Below are 14,763 nucleotides of genomic sequence, written 5' to 3' on the forward strand. Positions count from 1 at the left end.
TGGTTTATTAAAGAGTTACCAAACAAATCAGGGACAGGAATTCTTTCATAGCCTGATTAGAAAAGAAAAGGGCGGTCGAACGGTGGAGGAATAACAATAAGTACAATCCCGCCAGAATGGGGGGAAAAAGAATAACATGAGCTGTGTGTGGCTGACAGCATATGTTCAGACACTTATTGTAAGACACACACACAACACACACAACACACACAACACACACAACACACTCCCTGGTATGCAGAGTCAAAACTCTCGGGGGAAATAAGGGAAGCAAGCTGCACCACACTAAGTAGGACTTAGTGGGTCAAAAGTTTAAGAAGCACAATTACCTGAAAGACCTCGGCTGACCCCCACATTTCTCACCTTCTGTTGCCTCAACACACACACACACACACACACACACACACACACACACACACACACACACACACACACTTCGACAGAGGCGATTTACAGCCAGCAGCAGGAGAGGGTGAAAACTTAGACGCCACCAACAGGCTCCTAGAGAGAGGAGGAGAGCGAGGGACCCACGTCAGCAGCGTTTGTGTTTTGGTTACACTTTCAGGCTGTAAACGATCGGTGCTGCGAGCGGTGTCGAGTGAAAAGCTCATAACTCACCTGGACAGAATCTGACCGCCTCTCCTCGGCCCTCTCGGCCTGTGTCCACACGAGAGGTGGTGACAGGGAGTAAATGGCTTCAGATAATGTATCATAATATCGCATTAAGAAAATGTTTCGGAGAAGCCAAATGTGAATCCCATATGTGGGGAGAGCAGAGGGTGGGGTGGGAGGAGAAGCCCAGAAGACAGAAGATATATGGAGCGAGAGGAGGGGAGACACTGAGATGACAAACCGCCGCCGAAGCAGCTCTCTGACAACTTGTACAAACACTGTTGCTTTCCGTAGCGATAGCTGGTAATTGGATAGCAATAAAACGCCAAATAACATTGTTTCTATGTGACAGCTGTTGACATGTAATTTGCTTTGTAAGATTATGATCGATTCGTTCCTCCCTCCACTGTTTAGCGAGCGTTTCTTCAGCCGGGGCCTTTCCCCCTGAGGCTGCTCAGGCCGGTGATGAAGGCATCAGGTCGCAGCTTCTCACAACCACGTATTAACACGATGACTACTGAGACGTGTCAGTGGACGCTGTCTCCGTCGGGTCCCACCTTGGCTGCAGGCCGTCCGTCAGGTGACTGGACCTGATGTGACACGAGTCCTCCTCATCAGGAAGGATTAGGAGGGCGGGGTCACAGCTCGGATCAATCACACCTGAGTGACTGACGGCAGCCATGTTTGTCTTCGCTCTGTTTCACGAGAACGCAGGATGACAGACGAGCTTGATGGTGAAACATCCCTTTGTACCTGATGTCACACAGGAACTCTTTGGTTCCTCCTGTGAAGCAGCGGCAGCAGATTGTCCGGGTCAGGAACATGTGGGGAAGACAAATAATGTCTCAGTTCTCTCCTCCAGCCTCTTTATGTGAGAGGCTGCACAGACGTTTCCAGACTCATTTCAAGCTACGAGGCAAAAAATTAAGTGGGGCTATAATTTTGGGGGCCGTACATGAACCGGTGAGCGAAAGAAAAACAAGCATGTTTGCCTCAATATAGAGTCCGTCGGGAGGCAAACGTCTAACAAAAATATTCTCGTAGTTGTAATTTACTGCCGGTGTAGAATAACCTTCTCTTTTCTCCACCAGGTAAATTGGTGTCGCTGCCGCTGCCAAAGACAACCGACGTGTGATGAGAGTAGCAGCTCTGCTTCTGGCTGCAGGGGGAAGCTGAGTGAGCTGCTACAAGCGTTGAGAATGTGGCGCAGGGAATAAAACGCTGGTATCAAAGAGAAGCTGCGATGAGGACACGACGAGTTCAGGCCACTTTGCAGGTAACGATCTTAACACCCGTTCACACTGAAACACGCAGAGTCGTGTGCATGACACGGAGTCAGGAGCGAGCGCCGGTGGGATGGTTCGTGGAGAGAGGCATGAAAGAGAGAAACTCTGAGACAGAGATAGAGAAGTGGAACAACAAGGGAGCAGCTAAGTGTTTCCCCATGTGCACCCGGGGCAGTGGATGACCCTGTGGGATCTGAGCCCTCCACCCCTCTCCCTCTGTGCCACTGCCCATAGGCACTGAGGAATCACTGGAATGAGGGAGACGCTCTTCATCGCTGTAGAGGTGGCGTTACAGAGACTCGGTCCATCTTCAGACGAGTCTTTTCTGATAAGGAGCCAATTACGGGACTAATCAAGAATGTGTGTCTGCACCGACTGCATCGTTGGGTTTCCTCATTTTAATGTCAAATGGAAAATATATGACCTGTAAAATACCTCAGCAGACACCGTCATGTAAATCAATACAAACATTCATGGTCCCCTGAAGACGCATCACTCTCACTCTGGTGATCGTCCAGCATGACGTTGACATTGTCTTTGAGTGAAATGTCGTGACGACTACTGGAACGACACGTCCCCACTTCCCCCCACTTCCCCCCACTTCCTCCCACTTCCCCCCCACTGCACCAAGCTGAAGAGGAGATATTCCAGACACGAGCGTTAGCGACGTCATCTGGAGCCAGATTCTGTGAATCCAGTTCCCTTTGATCCTCACACGTCTCAGCTGTCAATCATCACGTCTCAGTCTGTTTTTATATAATCAAATAACTAATTAAAACCCAACTGATCAGAAACATGGACACTAATAATCATCAGTGTGATAAGAACTACCGAAAATGAAAAATGTATTTAACATGTACTTAAGGGGTTCATGTCACATTTGCTAACATGGAGGAGGCAGGGCTTATGACCTGTACTGCAGTCAGCCACCAGGGGGCTAGTGAAGCACTTTGGCTTCACTTTTGGGAGCCGTCTTGTCGTCCATCTTTTATTTACAGTCTCCAACGCGATGTCCCCTCATGAGTTTGGTGATCCCTAAACTTTTCATCTTGTGCCTCCTCTATGTTAGCAGATGGGACCAAACTTAAAAAAATACATGTACATGTTCTTATTTCTGATAAGTTTTAGTTTAAATTAGTAAATCTATTTCACGAAAAATAGGTGAAAGGCCAAGATTGACAGCTGAGACTGATTTGCGATCGGTCGGGGGCATTTCACAGCGTAACCTTGATACCGCAGCTTCGTATCTAAACCTCTGCTGCAGCGATTCCAGCTCTACATCACGTCATCGGTGCGAGATGGCAGCGTTCCTATCCAGGATCTCCTGGCTTCACGTCTGGATCGTGGGAGGAAGTGGAGACGCGTCGTCCAACTGTATTTACAGTCTATGGTATGGATCATTAACACATCAAACCCTTCAGCTGTGAACGTGGGAACACAAAGAACCAGCGTTTTCAGAAACGTTCCCAAATGGGGGGGTTTTACAAATCAGATGGAGCAAATAAATTAAAACATGCGACTTGTGCCGTGGTATCAGTTACCAGCAGCTTGTTCAGGGTGAACCGTGGGGCCAGGAACTGCAGCTCTGGGGGAACAGTTGTGAGGAAAACAACATGTGGACGCAGGTGCTCTGTGATGTGTGAGTCTCTGGGCTTCCACGTTCAGGATTTGTTGTCATGAGAAAAGAAAGGAATGCAGCCGGTAAACACAAACGTTTCCCCTCTTGTTCTCGGATATCTGTTTAGACTTCACAGATTAGCTATGACTCCATCGGACTCGCATTAGGCACTCGTGCATGCTCTTGCACGCTCCAAGATCCTCTCAACCCCAGAGACAGTTACGACCTTCCTGTATATCGGTTTTTACAGTGCAGTGGTCCTGAGCAGAAGAGCAGTAAAGCGGAGCGAGGACAAGACAAGAGGCAGATTCTTTACGAGGAGCCTCCATGTTCTGCTGCTGCTGAGCAGAGACGAGAGAAAGCAGTCGCTCAAATCATGGCGTGCTGAGAGGAGGCATCATCGGGGAGCGTGACTCATCCCTTGTTTGGTGCAAGGTTCGCTTCACGTGTTCGTAAACGTGGTGGTTTAGGTTTGACTCAATGAGAAGTTCAGTTTTGATGCTGCTCGCCACTGGCCTCTGCCACAGCTTGTAAACTGATGTTGATGTTCTCCAGTAAATCCAATAAAATCTATAAAACTGTCCAGTAGATAAATAAAATAACATCTGAATGTTGCACTTCAGTGGAGCTAAAGCAGAAAGGTCACAAACACACGGTTCGAGCAACTCAACCACACGGACGCCGCTGAAATGTTAAGTGAGGACATTTACTCTGATGAAAACACCAAAAACAAGTGTCTGATCTCATCCTGAAGCCGGAATTGTTGTCCCTCTGAGCCAAAGACGTCCATCATTGTCCAAACTGGACTGATTAAATATCGGTGAGTCACACACTGGGTTTGGTGCCAGAGGCCACAGACAGACAGGAGATAAAATAGAGAGAGAGTGTCTTGGTCTTGAGTTGTTGACAGAACACAGAAGAACATCAGCCTCTTCCTTTAATTAACACGATGAAGAAGGATCAGCCTTGTGTCTGAAGCTCTGTGGGACGCAGCAGCAGACCCGGCTCAGACCAGAGCGATGATGCAACTCAGTCTGCCGTTGCTGTGCCACTGAGCGTGACAGGGCAGAAACTGGGATGTGTGGGTAGGACGAGAGAGAAAGAGTGACAGCAAGAGACTGAGGGGAGGATGGGGGAGGGAGGCAAGGTGGTCGGGGTGTAAGGGGTTGGAGTCGAGGTCCCTCCCTCCTCTTCCTCACGTGGTGCAGTATGTGCTCAGGAAGCCCCCCCCCCGGCCACCGCTGACCACAGCGACGTCACCTTCCTGGTGTTTCTGTCGTCGGTCACTGGGAAGTGAATATTTTAGTATGTGTGAAAGTAGACAGACGGGACCTGATAATGCCTGAGGTGACGTGCTGTACTGTTTCTGTGCTCGGTGGGAAGGGGCAGAGGCAGGAGGGCGCACGTAGGATCTGTGTGTGTGTGTGTGTGTGTGTGTGTGTGTGTGTGTGTGTGTGTGTGTGCTGGTTACAGAGGGGGATTGGGTGGTTGATTACCTAATGTTTGACTTATCCCCTTACTAGAATTTGCAACGCAGGCTCTGATTTCAGTGGCGCCTCAACCTGAACAACCTGTGCCTTTTTATAGTCTTAACTCTGACCCACGTACACTCACACACGTACACACACACACACACACACGACACACACACAGACACACACACATATATATATGTATATATAAAGGCCGTCGTTCCTGGTAGTTTAAACCTCTGAGGAGTTCACTCCTGATATTCGCGTCTGTATGTTTAATATATAAGAGAATAAATAACTATCATGAACAATAAGCCGGTGGTGCTGCTCTAAGCCCCGAGGATCTCAGACAGGTGCTGAAGAGTAAGAATAGAAAACAAAAAGGACATAAAACAAGTCTATTCAGTGATGTGAGGTCTTTGTGGCCTGGACCCGTTTCACAGCCCATCTATGGTTCGCTCAGCGGTGAGCGGACTGCGTCAATGACCACGTCTTGTTGTTCGCCGGCGCTCAGTCACCATGAAGCGCACACCACTCATGACAACATGGAACAGTCTGGGAGGATGCAGCGTATTGTCCTGTAACCGTGACGTGTGTGAGCTGAGATATAGTTCTGCTGTGAGGCTGTGTGTGTTTTTACTGTGAAGCACATGAGCACCTGTGTTTCCCCCTGAACCCTCCATTGTTCTGGGTCGTGTTCGTTCACACTTGAACAGTCTATAACTGCCAAATTATTCACACACAGGAAAATAACCTTTCAAATCTTGCACATATCGTCTCACCCCCCCCCCGTAGTTTTACACGTCTCCCTCTCCACACCTAATGAAACACACATGCTGGTTAGCTGAAGCTCAGAGCTCTTTAATTCAGGAACGAGTGCGTTAAGAAGATCCCGTCGTGGATCTACGTCGAGGCGGCTGCTGCTGGAGCCGTCAAACTGGAGGAGAGAGAAACAGGTCACGACTCAACTTCATTAGGTTAGTTTCCTTTTTGGTTTAACTCGTAGACTTTAAATAAAGATGGACGACATGACAGGTCCCCAAAGGTGAAGCCAAAACACCTCCATCGCCCCCTGGTGGCTGGCTGCGGTCCAGGTGATAAACCCCTAACCCAAAAGATTAGTACATGTTAAATCAAAGATGGGTTCTGTCATTTCAGGTCGTCTGATCAGTTTGGTTTGAATTAGTTAACATCTTGATTGACAGATGACACTGGCTCGTGATTGGTCGAGCATGTGTCTCGATGGGAGCTGTCAATCATTCAAATCAAGTCAGAAACACAAGATGTCAGAGTTCATATCTAACAGATGTTTATTTCATTACAGTGAGAGGAAGTGGAGACGTGTCGTCCATATTCATTTACAGTTTATGTTTTTTGTTTTTATCATTTTAAACTTGTTGTTTCTCTAAACTGAGAATTGGCTTTACACAGAAAAACAACAACATACACTAACAATATAATAAATATAATATAAGTAATTTAGCTGCTTATTTCAAGTGGGAAGCAGTTCCAAGACAGAAAGAAAGACAGAAAGACAGACAGACAGACAGACAGAAAGACAGAAAGACAGACAGACAGAAAGACAGACAGAAAGACAGACAGAAAGACAGAAAGACAGACAGACAGACAGAAAGACGGTGTGTGTTACCTGTGAGATGTTGGAGAAGAGACGGGAACCTGATCCGAGACTGAGCCACTAGTTTGGTTCCAGAACCCGACGAGATGAAGAGCAGCTGGAATCCATGTCAGAGGGAAACAGAATTGAGTAAGAACTGCACTCATTGGCACGCACACGCAAACACACACACGCAAACACACACACGCAGACACACACAGACACACACACTCAGGCAGGCGGTCTCTGTTGTCTTGCCATGTTGTATATCTCCCCCTCTCACCTGGTTCTGTTTAGATGTGACATGTTAATTCAGCTTCACACAGGAGAGACACACGAACACAAAGAGAGAAGATGGAAGCAGCTTCTCTCTTTGTGTGTCTCCACCTCTGAGGCAGCACAGGGTTTATCTGCTGTGGCTCCGATGAGCAGTGATGGAAACATGCTCTGTGTTAGAAAGCCCAAGTACACGCACTCATTTTGAGGTAACAGAGACAAGTGTCCTCTGCAAGACAAAGGTTTGTGTGTGTGTCTCTCCAGTCATTTCCTGTCTCGTCTATTAGACCATTCCTTCCCACTCATTTCAATCTGCTTTTGGCTCAATGAGACAGACTCATCACGGGTAGAGGAAGAGGGCGGATTGATTTTCAATTACAACTGTTTAAAAGTCTGGACACACACACACACACACACACACACACACACACACACACACACACACACACACACACACACACACACTCTTCTCTGATTCCCTCTCCTCTACAAACCTTCAAGGTGTCGTCAGGCACCACGGGGGGGGCCGGGTTCTCTACCCAGTTGATCCCGGACATGAAGGCGAGGTAGTCGATCTCATCTCCGTCTGCAAAGCTGCAGCAAACAAGCGTCCAAATTAGAAACAGGTACGCACGAGTCCGGCCAAATGCTTTTACAGAGATTTCTTTTTTCAACCAAGCCAAGAATCATTTCTGGACAAAGAACTGGGCCATAATTCACAATCAAGTGAAAACAAATCAATCAAACCGATTCTGAAAATGCAGAGGAGCCTTGAACTGCTCTACGCCGAAGTGCAGGGTGATTAGTGAGCTCTTACTGGCTGAGCAGACCACCGAGCAGGCTCTCCGGCAGAGGAAGTCTGGATCCCTTACAGATGCTCCTCGTCTCTTTGGTGGAGAGTCGGCCGGTTCTGGAGACACAGAGAAAGCAGAGACACGAGTATCCAACGTAAGATAAAAAGATGATGGACAGGAAGTGGTTTGGATCTGTGTCAGACTGCCGGTCTCTCTGTAGTGAGTTATTTTAATAAGGCTCAAATGCTCCCTAGAGGCTGGAATCTACTGTAAACTGAGAATAATCCACACTCAAGGATATTTTTATAACTTCACAAACACTGAGCAGGTTCTCGTGAATCAGAGCTGACAAGTTAAACACGAGATGAAGGGAAATGTAATGACAGTTGCATGAGCAGAGATAAAAAGGCTCCACTCTAATATCCAGAAGAATCCTCTAAGACCTCGGTGGGTTTTCACAGAGATGCAGGACGATCCAGGGAATCATTCCTGACATCGTCCTTACAGGGATGTTGATGAGCAATCTGATGTTAACTGAGGGTTTCACCCGTCAACACAGAATAACAACCACACAAGTCAGCTCATCTGTATCAAACCATTTCAAAGGTCTACTACATAAGACAGGGCGGTCAAACGCTGTGTACACACATCAAACATTTCAATTTAGTGAAACATCAGGTCTGCAAACACTGGAGACAGAGGTAGACCTACAGGTCTGTGGGCTTCATCTGGTTCTAATGCTTCACTCTCACTCTGCTGGAACGAATCGCTGCTCCGAGGGGCCACTGGCGGCACGATTGATGTCTTGTTGTGATGCTGTCGCTGCGTGTGTGTTTTTGTGTGTTTATATACGAGTGTGTGTGTGTGTGTCGCCTACTTTTGTCGGTCACGGTACACGAGGGAAGTGGTCATTTCGGAGAATGCATCAAAGTTCTTCTTTCTGAGGAGGTCCTGGATCACGGCCAGCATCAGACGCCCGTCCGCCTCGGGCTGCTCGTGCACGCAGAAGGTTCGGCCCAGCACCAGCATCTCATGCTCTGACAGATCACAGTCCAGCTTCACCAGCAGGCCACTGCGGGGGACAGACATTAGAGTACCAATATAATATATATACTGATATTATAGTCCTACATTTAAGGCCAGCATCAGTAGATACGTATTTGTGCTGTTTGTGTACCTGAGCGACTCATAGGAGACGAAGCCGGTGTTCCCGGGGTCACCGAGAGTCAGAAGCATCCTCATCTCACTCAGTTTCTCCTCCGGATACGATCGTAGTTTACTGAGGATGTTTCCCACGTTGGCTTTAGGGAACTTTAGACATTGCACACAAACATGCACTGAATTAATCACATGTAGAGAGAACTGCAATCACAGCAATCACAGCAAACATGTGATGGTTGGGAGGTTAGAACTGGTAAACTGTCCCCTTGGAAAACTACAGGAAACAAACGTCAGTTAACTACCAACCTCCTCAGGGTGCTGCTCCATGTAGCTGAAGGTGTATTCGTCAGCATCAAGAAGCCGAAAGTTCTGGTTGTTGATGCAGACGCTCGCTCCCACGTACAGGTCCTGAGCCTCAAAGTACTGAGGAGGCTCGCTCTGAAACAGCTCCTGGCCGGGCTTCTTCACACGAACACGCTCCAGGAACCTGCCGCCGAGGACGCCTGGTGCACGGGGGGGGCGAGAGGGGCGAGAGGGGCGAGGGTCAGAGGAGGCGAGAGGCGGGAGAGAGGGCGAGAGGCGAGGGTCAGAGAGTGGGAGCTCCTCCCTCTCCTCACAAAACATTCTCCCTGGTCCACATTTAAAATCTGTGTTTACTGGTAATATCTGTTGGTAATTTTGATTTAAACTTTTAACCAAACCCACTTTTACTGTTCTTCCTTTCAAATTGTTGGACATCTCATTTTGGTGCCTCACTGAAAACTCTCTGAAAGTGTGAACTACTATTTATCAAACACTATAAAATATATTAAAAACTAGAATGTCATCTGGAGAGCCACGTGCCTGCACCAAGGTTTAACAGCCTGAAAACAGAATTAAATTCACTAGATCCAGATTCTTACACCAAGTTTCCACTCACTCATAAATATCCGTCCTCTAATTATGCCCTGATTTTCTTTTTTATGGGATGTTGTTTACCTGAGTTCCTCTGTTGGGGCTCGTACACATTGATGGAGTCGTCGATGAGGAAGAAGGCGATGATGAACAGCCTCTCGCTGTCAACGGGATCGCTGGTCACGATCTTGGCGTGGAATGTCAGCACCTTGCTGTTCAGGACACATTTAGTGGGAAGTCGGAAAATAGGGATCAAGGTCAAACCCAAACAGACGCAGGCAAAATGATTTCAGTGTGTAATTTCACTGTGAACAACAACTCGTCCAACCTGTCTTTCTGCATAAACTTTTGAAAATCTTTCTGCGGGGGCTTGGGCAGCAGGCCCCGGCAGAAGCTTAGCGAGTCCTCCTCCGAGCCAAAGCCGTTGTAAGGGGGCATCAGCCTCGGGGGTTTGGGGGCCGGGGGAGCTCTGGGCTGGATCGGGGGGACGTCCTCTGAGAGGAGGAGAGGAGAAAGACAAGACAAAACACTTAAAAGAAGAAAGGAACTCGGGGGGAGAGCTGAAACGATCAGGGGGCAGCAGGCAATCCATCCACGAGGGGCACAGCCGCCCAGATCTGTGACCCTGAGCTGACCTCTGGCTGCTCAGAGTTAGACAGGACCCTCCATCACCACTGTGACCAATGCTGCGAGACCCTAAACCTGCCCAGGGTGGCAGACGCATCCAGGACCTGCCGAGGAGGGGGTGCACTGTGGAAGTGTTAAGAACCAACAGTACTGGAGGTTCTGATTGTGTTACGTCAGGGGGACCCAGGTGCTGGACTAGGATATCGTTCCCAGTGTATTCAACCAGAACATTAGACAAACCCCTGAGAACCTTCACTCAGGTCATTTCCTCTGAACAAAGAAATTTGGAACCAAATTAGTTTTGCTTGAACTCGATAGCTCCTGCTGATGCTTGCTCTTACTGCCCCCAAGTGTTCAGATGAGAGTAATGCACGGTTAAGCAACAGATGACTGAGGATATAACATGTGACTGAAGGAAATGTCAAACTGCTGCAAGGAAAAAGATAAATTAGTGTGAATATGCAAATCATCAGTAGTAAAATCATGGCTGTAAATCAGTCTATGTATTTGTATCAATCATTTAGTTTACACAACAACATAATGCACCTGGGAAGGGATGTGTTCAAGAAACAGTACATATATTTTGAAGTAATATTGTCATGGTTACCGATGCCGTATTTGGAGCGGTAGTAGTATTTGGTGAAGTCGTCACAGTCAATGAGGAGGAATCTCCTTCCAAACACATTCACCTCCCCACCTACAGTCAGATCAATGTCCTTATAGAACTCCTCATGGAAGGCTCCGGCCTGACAGAGGAGGAGGAAGAGGAGGAGGAAGAGGAGGAGGAGGAGGAGGAGGAAGAGGAAGAGGAAGGAGGAAGCATCAGTGAAGGACAACAGAGACATTTTAACACCTCACTGTAAGACATGCAAACCACCTCGTTCCAAAAACATGGTGGTACAGATGTTTTCCTAACATCATCCACATAACTTTGTTTGCAGGGATTTACTTCCAGCATTAGATCTACATGACAGCCCAGTTTCAGTTCCTGCACACGGTGTTGGACGTTGATTTATTGATTTAAATAGCGTTTCATTGTCCTGTTTTGTGTCCCTGTTGTCCTGCACTTTGTGACGTACTTTGGTGCTGTCCAGGATGAAGCGCTGTCCTCGACTCTTGGAGTCAATGACATTGAGCATCGTGCGGTCGGTGACGTGTCCAGGCAGCTTCATGTGGGCCGGACCGTGCTGCACAGAGAGAGAACAACACAGGCAGGTGAAGGAAGAGGCTGACACACAGAACGATTATATTTCATGTACCAGTCTGTATGAAAACACAGATGCAGAGAGACAAAGAAGTGATGTGCCATTAACGCCGTGGTGATTTCCCACTGGATGGTGGATTGTAGTTAAACTTTAGGGCTGACATTTAATAAAAGGCATCAGAACAAACAAAACTACTGGACTGAAAACACACGCACACACACACACACACACACGACACACACACACACACACACACACGATCGAGCCTGGCTGTCTTTCAACATGCATTAGGCTTCAGTCAGTAACTGGAGGAGAAAGCCAAACGGCTTGAGGGAGACTGGGAGCTGCAGCCGCCCTGTCAGAGTGAATGAAGGCTCGGTGAGACAGAGATGAAACGAAACCAGCCAACCAGAAAGAGGCAATGCAAGGTTTGGAATAATCATCATCTACACATTTTAAATAATGTAAAAATATATTAGTCAAGCTGTGAAGCACATTCTGCTACTTTCCTTAAATGTCCCATCACCTCTGAGAAGTTATACAATGCTGTGACTGTCTCTGAAGTGTATTTTGATGTGTGTTTTTTATTCCTTCCCCTCCTGAAGTCAAATATCTAACTTTTCCCGCTGCTCAAGGGGCCTCACCTTGGGGAGCTTGCAGCGACGCAGGAACTTGGGCGTGTTATCTCTGCCAGAGTTCGGGACGGGAACCCCCAGGATCTCGATGGTGTCGTCAGACAGGAAGTAGTGCAGGGTGAAGTCCTGTGTGTCTCCGAACATGCTCTCAGTGTCGTCCCAGAAGCAGCGGAAGCGCAGGACTTGGCGGTCGTAGTCCAGGAACTGCTTCAGTGTGTCATGCCTCTCTAAAGGCCGGTAGGGATTCATCGTCTCAATCTGGGAAAAGAGAAGAAATCTATATTAATATCAATACTTTCACACATAGGAGGTTTTAAATGTTTAGTTTATGGAAATTATTTCTTCAAGGGGATGTTTCAGTGCTTTGTATTTCAGTGTCATCAGCAGGGAAGCCGTGTTAAACTGAGTTCATGATTACTTGATCCAAAACTGACAGCAGCTCTTTTGTATGTTGTATATAAAACATAAATATTATATAAATATATACATTAATAATGTTTATCGACTAAATTATTTAACTCTTACTTGAAAAAGATAATAAAATTCGGTGAAAGTCTGAGTTTTACCCCTGATCAAAAAAGTGAAACAGCTCATTTCACATATAAAGTGATTATCATAGCAGTCGTATAGTGTTTGATTGATTGATTGATTGCTTGATTGATTGACAGTGTACCTGCTCCCGCAGTTTGCTGTAGGGGTCCTCAGGCACAGTCGCAGGTTCATTCAGAATCACCCCAAGTTTGGAGAGAAAGTTCCTGGTGAAAGAGTCACAGCTGGTCACGGTGAACGTGCGGGAGAAGAGCACCATCTGTTGGTTGATGTTGAAGTGGAAAGCGCTGTAGAACTGGTCGTCGTCTGGGGGGGGCAGCGGCACACGTTGACGACCAATAAAAATTCCTGCCACAAAGAACAGAGCCGAAGAGTTACAGAAAGTGGAGTGCTCATCGTTGGGTGATGGACCTTCAGCCAGTTGACATCACAAACAGATTATCAAGTCTCACCTTGAGGCAAGGCGGTGTACTTCAGGTTTGGCTCCACAACCTGCATGGTGTCATCCTCCAGGTAGAAGTAGATCTTACACTCTCTGACTTTGTTCATCTCACCCTGCACCCCATGCACAGCCTCTTCAAAGTACGCTTCAAAACACAGGACCTGGGGACACAGAGCAGCGTAATGCAAAAGACAGTAAGCAAACCATGGATTTTCACATTTTAGCTGAATATCACTTTGTAAAGATCTTTGATAACAGCAACATTCTGGAATTTGATTAAACTGATCCATTTCCAGACACCTCACCTGTTTGTCGAAGGCCACCCATGATGCCAGATCATTGCCTTCTCTACTGGGGTAGCCCGACCAATTGGGTTTAAACTTCTGGCCGATCAACAGCTCTCCTCCGATGCCTGGCTTCTCGTATCCCACCATCATCGGGAGTCCATTTGTATAGTCAAAATGCTGGGACTTGTGGAATCGCTTCTTCCCCAGCTGTGGAACAGGAGGAAGAACCCATCTCAAAGACTATAGTCTAACGTGAACAATCATAATATCTAAAATAATGCGTCAAAGCCCGAAGAAATGACTTGAGGTCAAACTCTTAATCGTTCATCATCTCTCTTTACTTTTAATAAACATCTTGACAGCTTCCCAATCAACATTTAGGAGAAATAATAAAAACTATTAATATTGACGTTGTCTGTCCCTCTGGTTTTTAATGGTGATTTTTCCTCAATGTTGATATCTGGCCTTTCTGTCACTTTGCTTCCTGCTGATTGTTATTTCTCTTGTATTTGCCTTTTGTTTTGCTGTCAACGCACTTTGTAAACTCTTATTAAGTTAAACAGAACTTGTTTTAAATAAAGTGTATTCTTTTATATCTGGTTTCATTTCTTATCAAGGTCCTGTTTACTTTCAACACATATAATCTCATTATGCTCTGACATTACAAAGGACAAATACAGAACAAAGTATTTCATCTTCTGGCTAAACTCAGGGTTAAAGTTCCTAAGAGAACAAATCACCTTAAGTAATAATTGTATTTTGTGCAAACAAGTCAAAAACGCTGCCACTTGTCAAAAACAATGAACATGGAATCACGTGATATTAGCCTGTACAGAAGTACGTACATTAGCTTTTATTAACTAACTTTGAAGGTTTTGGGAAACTTTCTCTCATCTAGAGACAAAGAACAAGTGTTTTAATAGAAGAATGTCTATCATCTGTTTTCAGCCCGTTGAAAACGAGAGCTAAGCTAATTACAGCCGTTGGAATCTGGGACGTTAGCTTAGCTTGCTCTGAACCGAGGCTTAAACTGAAGTTAGAGAAATAAATGAAACATTAGATAAGTTACCTGTTTATTGTTGGAGGTTCCAGGTAGAAACGGTAAAGACATGTCGGTGCAGTTGAAAACCAGTCGGTTGTTTTCTGTATGAAACTTTCTTCTTGTACATTAGTGGCGTTTTCAATGGCTTTAACTTTATTAAAGCTGCTGCTCTTTGACCTCTGCTCTAAAGGTTCAAAGGGGAACATGTTAAAAGGTTTAAAAGTTCAAAGGCTTTATTGTCATAGGCA

General features: G+C 46.5%; 1 protein-coding gene across 1 annotated transcript in view; it reads right to left on the minus strand.

The window, feature by feature from the left end:
- Window positions 1-14,584, minus strand: part of efhc2 (EF-hand domain (C-terminal) containing 2) — a 23,043-nt gene extending 8,459 nt beyond the window's left edge. Inside the window, exons 1-17 of the mRNA XM_047342619.1 lie at window positions 14,543-14,584; window positions 13,492-13,680; window positions 13,197-13,347; window positions 12,869-13,092; window positions 12,205-12,453; window positions 11,435-11,542; window positions 10,963-11,101; window positions 10,042-10,222; window positions 9,813-9,940; window positions 9,141-9,337; window positions 8,851-8,984; window positions 8,551-8,745; window positions 7,697-7,789; window positions 7,374-7,473; window positions 6,637-6,721; window positions 3,440-3,483; window positions 619-657 (exon numbers count right to left, since the gene is read on the minus strand). Coding sequence (XP_047198575.1) covers window positions 619-657; window positions 3,440-3,483; window positions 6,637-6,721; window positions 7,374-7,473; window positions 7,697-7,789; window positions 8,551-8,745; window positions 8,851-8,984; window positions 9,141-9,337; window positions 9,813-9,940; window positions 10,042-10,222; window positions 10,963-11,101; window positions 11,435-11,542; window positions 12,205-12,453; window positions 12,869-13,092; window positions 13,197-13,347; window positions 13,492-13,680; window positions 14,543-14,584 — 2,298 coding nt within the window. The remainder of the gene's footprint in view (window positions 1-618; window positions 658-3,439; window positions 3,484-6,636; window positions 6,722-7,373; window positions 7,474-7,696; window positions 7,790-8,550; window positions 8,746-8,850; window positions 8,985-9,140; window positions 9,338-9,812; window positions 9,941-10,041; window positions 10,223-10,962; window positions 11,102-11,434; window positions 11,543-12,204; window positions 12,454-12,868; window positions 13,093-13,196; window positions 13,348-13,491; window positions 13,681-14,542) is intronic.
- Between the last annotated feature and the right edge of the window lie 179 nt (window positions 14,585-14,763).

The sequence above is a fragment of the Hippoglossus stenolepis genome, chromosome 13 (assembly GCF_022539355.2).
Source record: "Hippoglossus stenolepis isolate QCI-W04-F060 chromosome 13, HSTE1.2, whole genome shotgun sequence".
Taxonomy (NCBI): Eukaryota; Metazoa; Chordata; class Actinopteri; order Pleuronectiformes; family Pleuronectidae; genus Hippoglossus; species Hippoglossus stenolepis.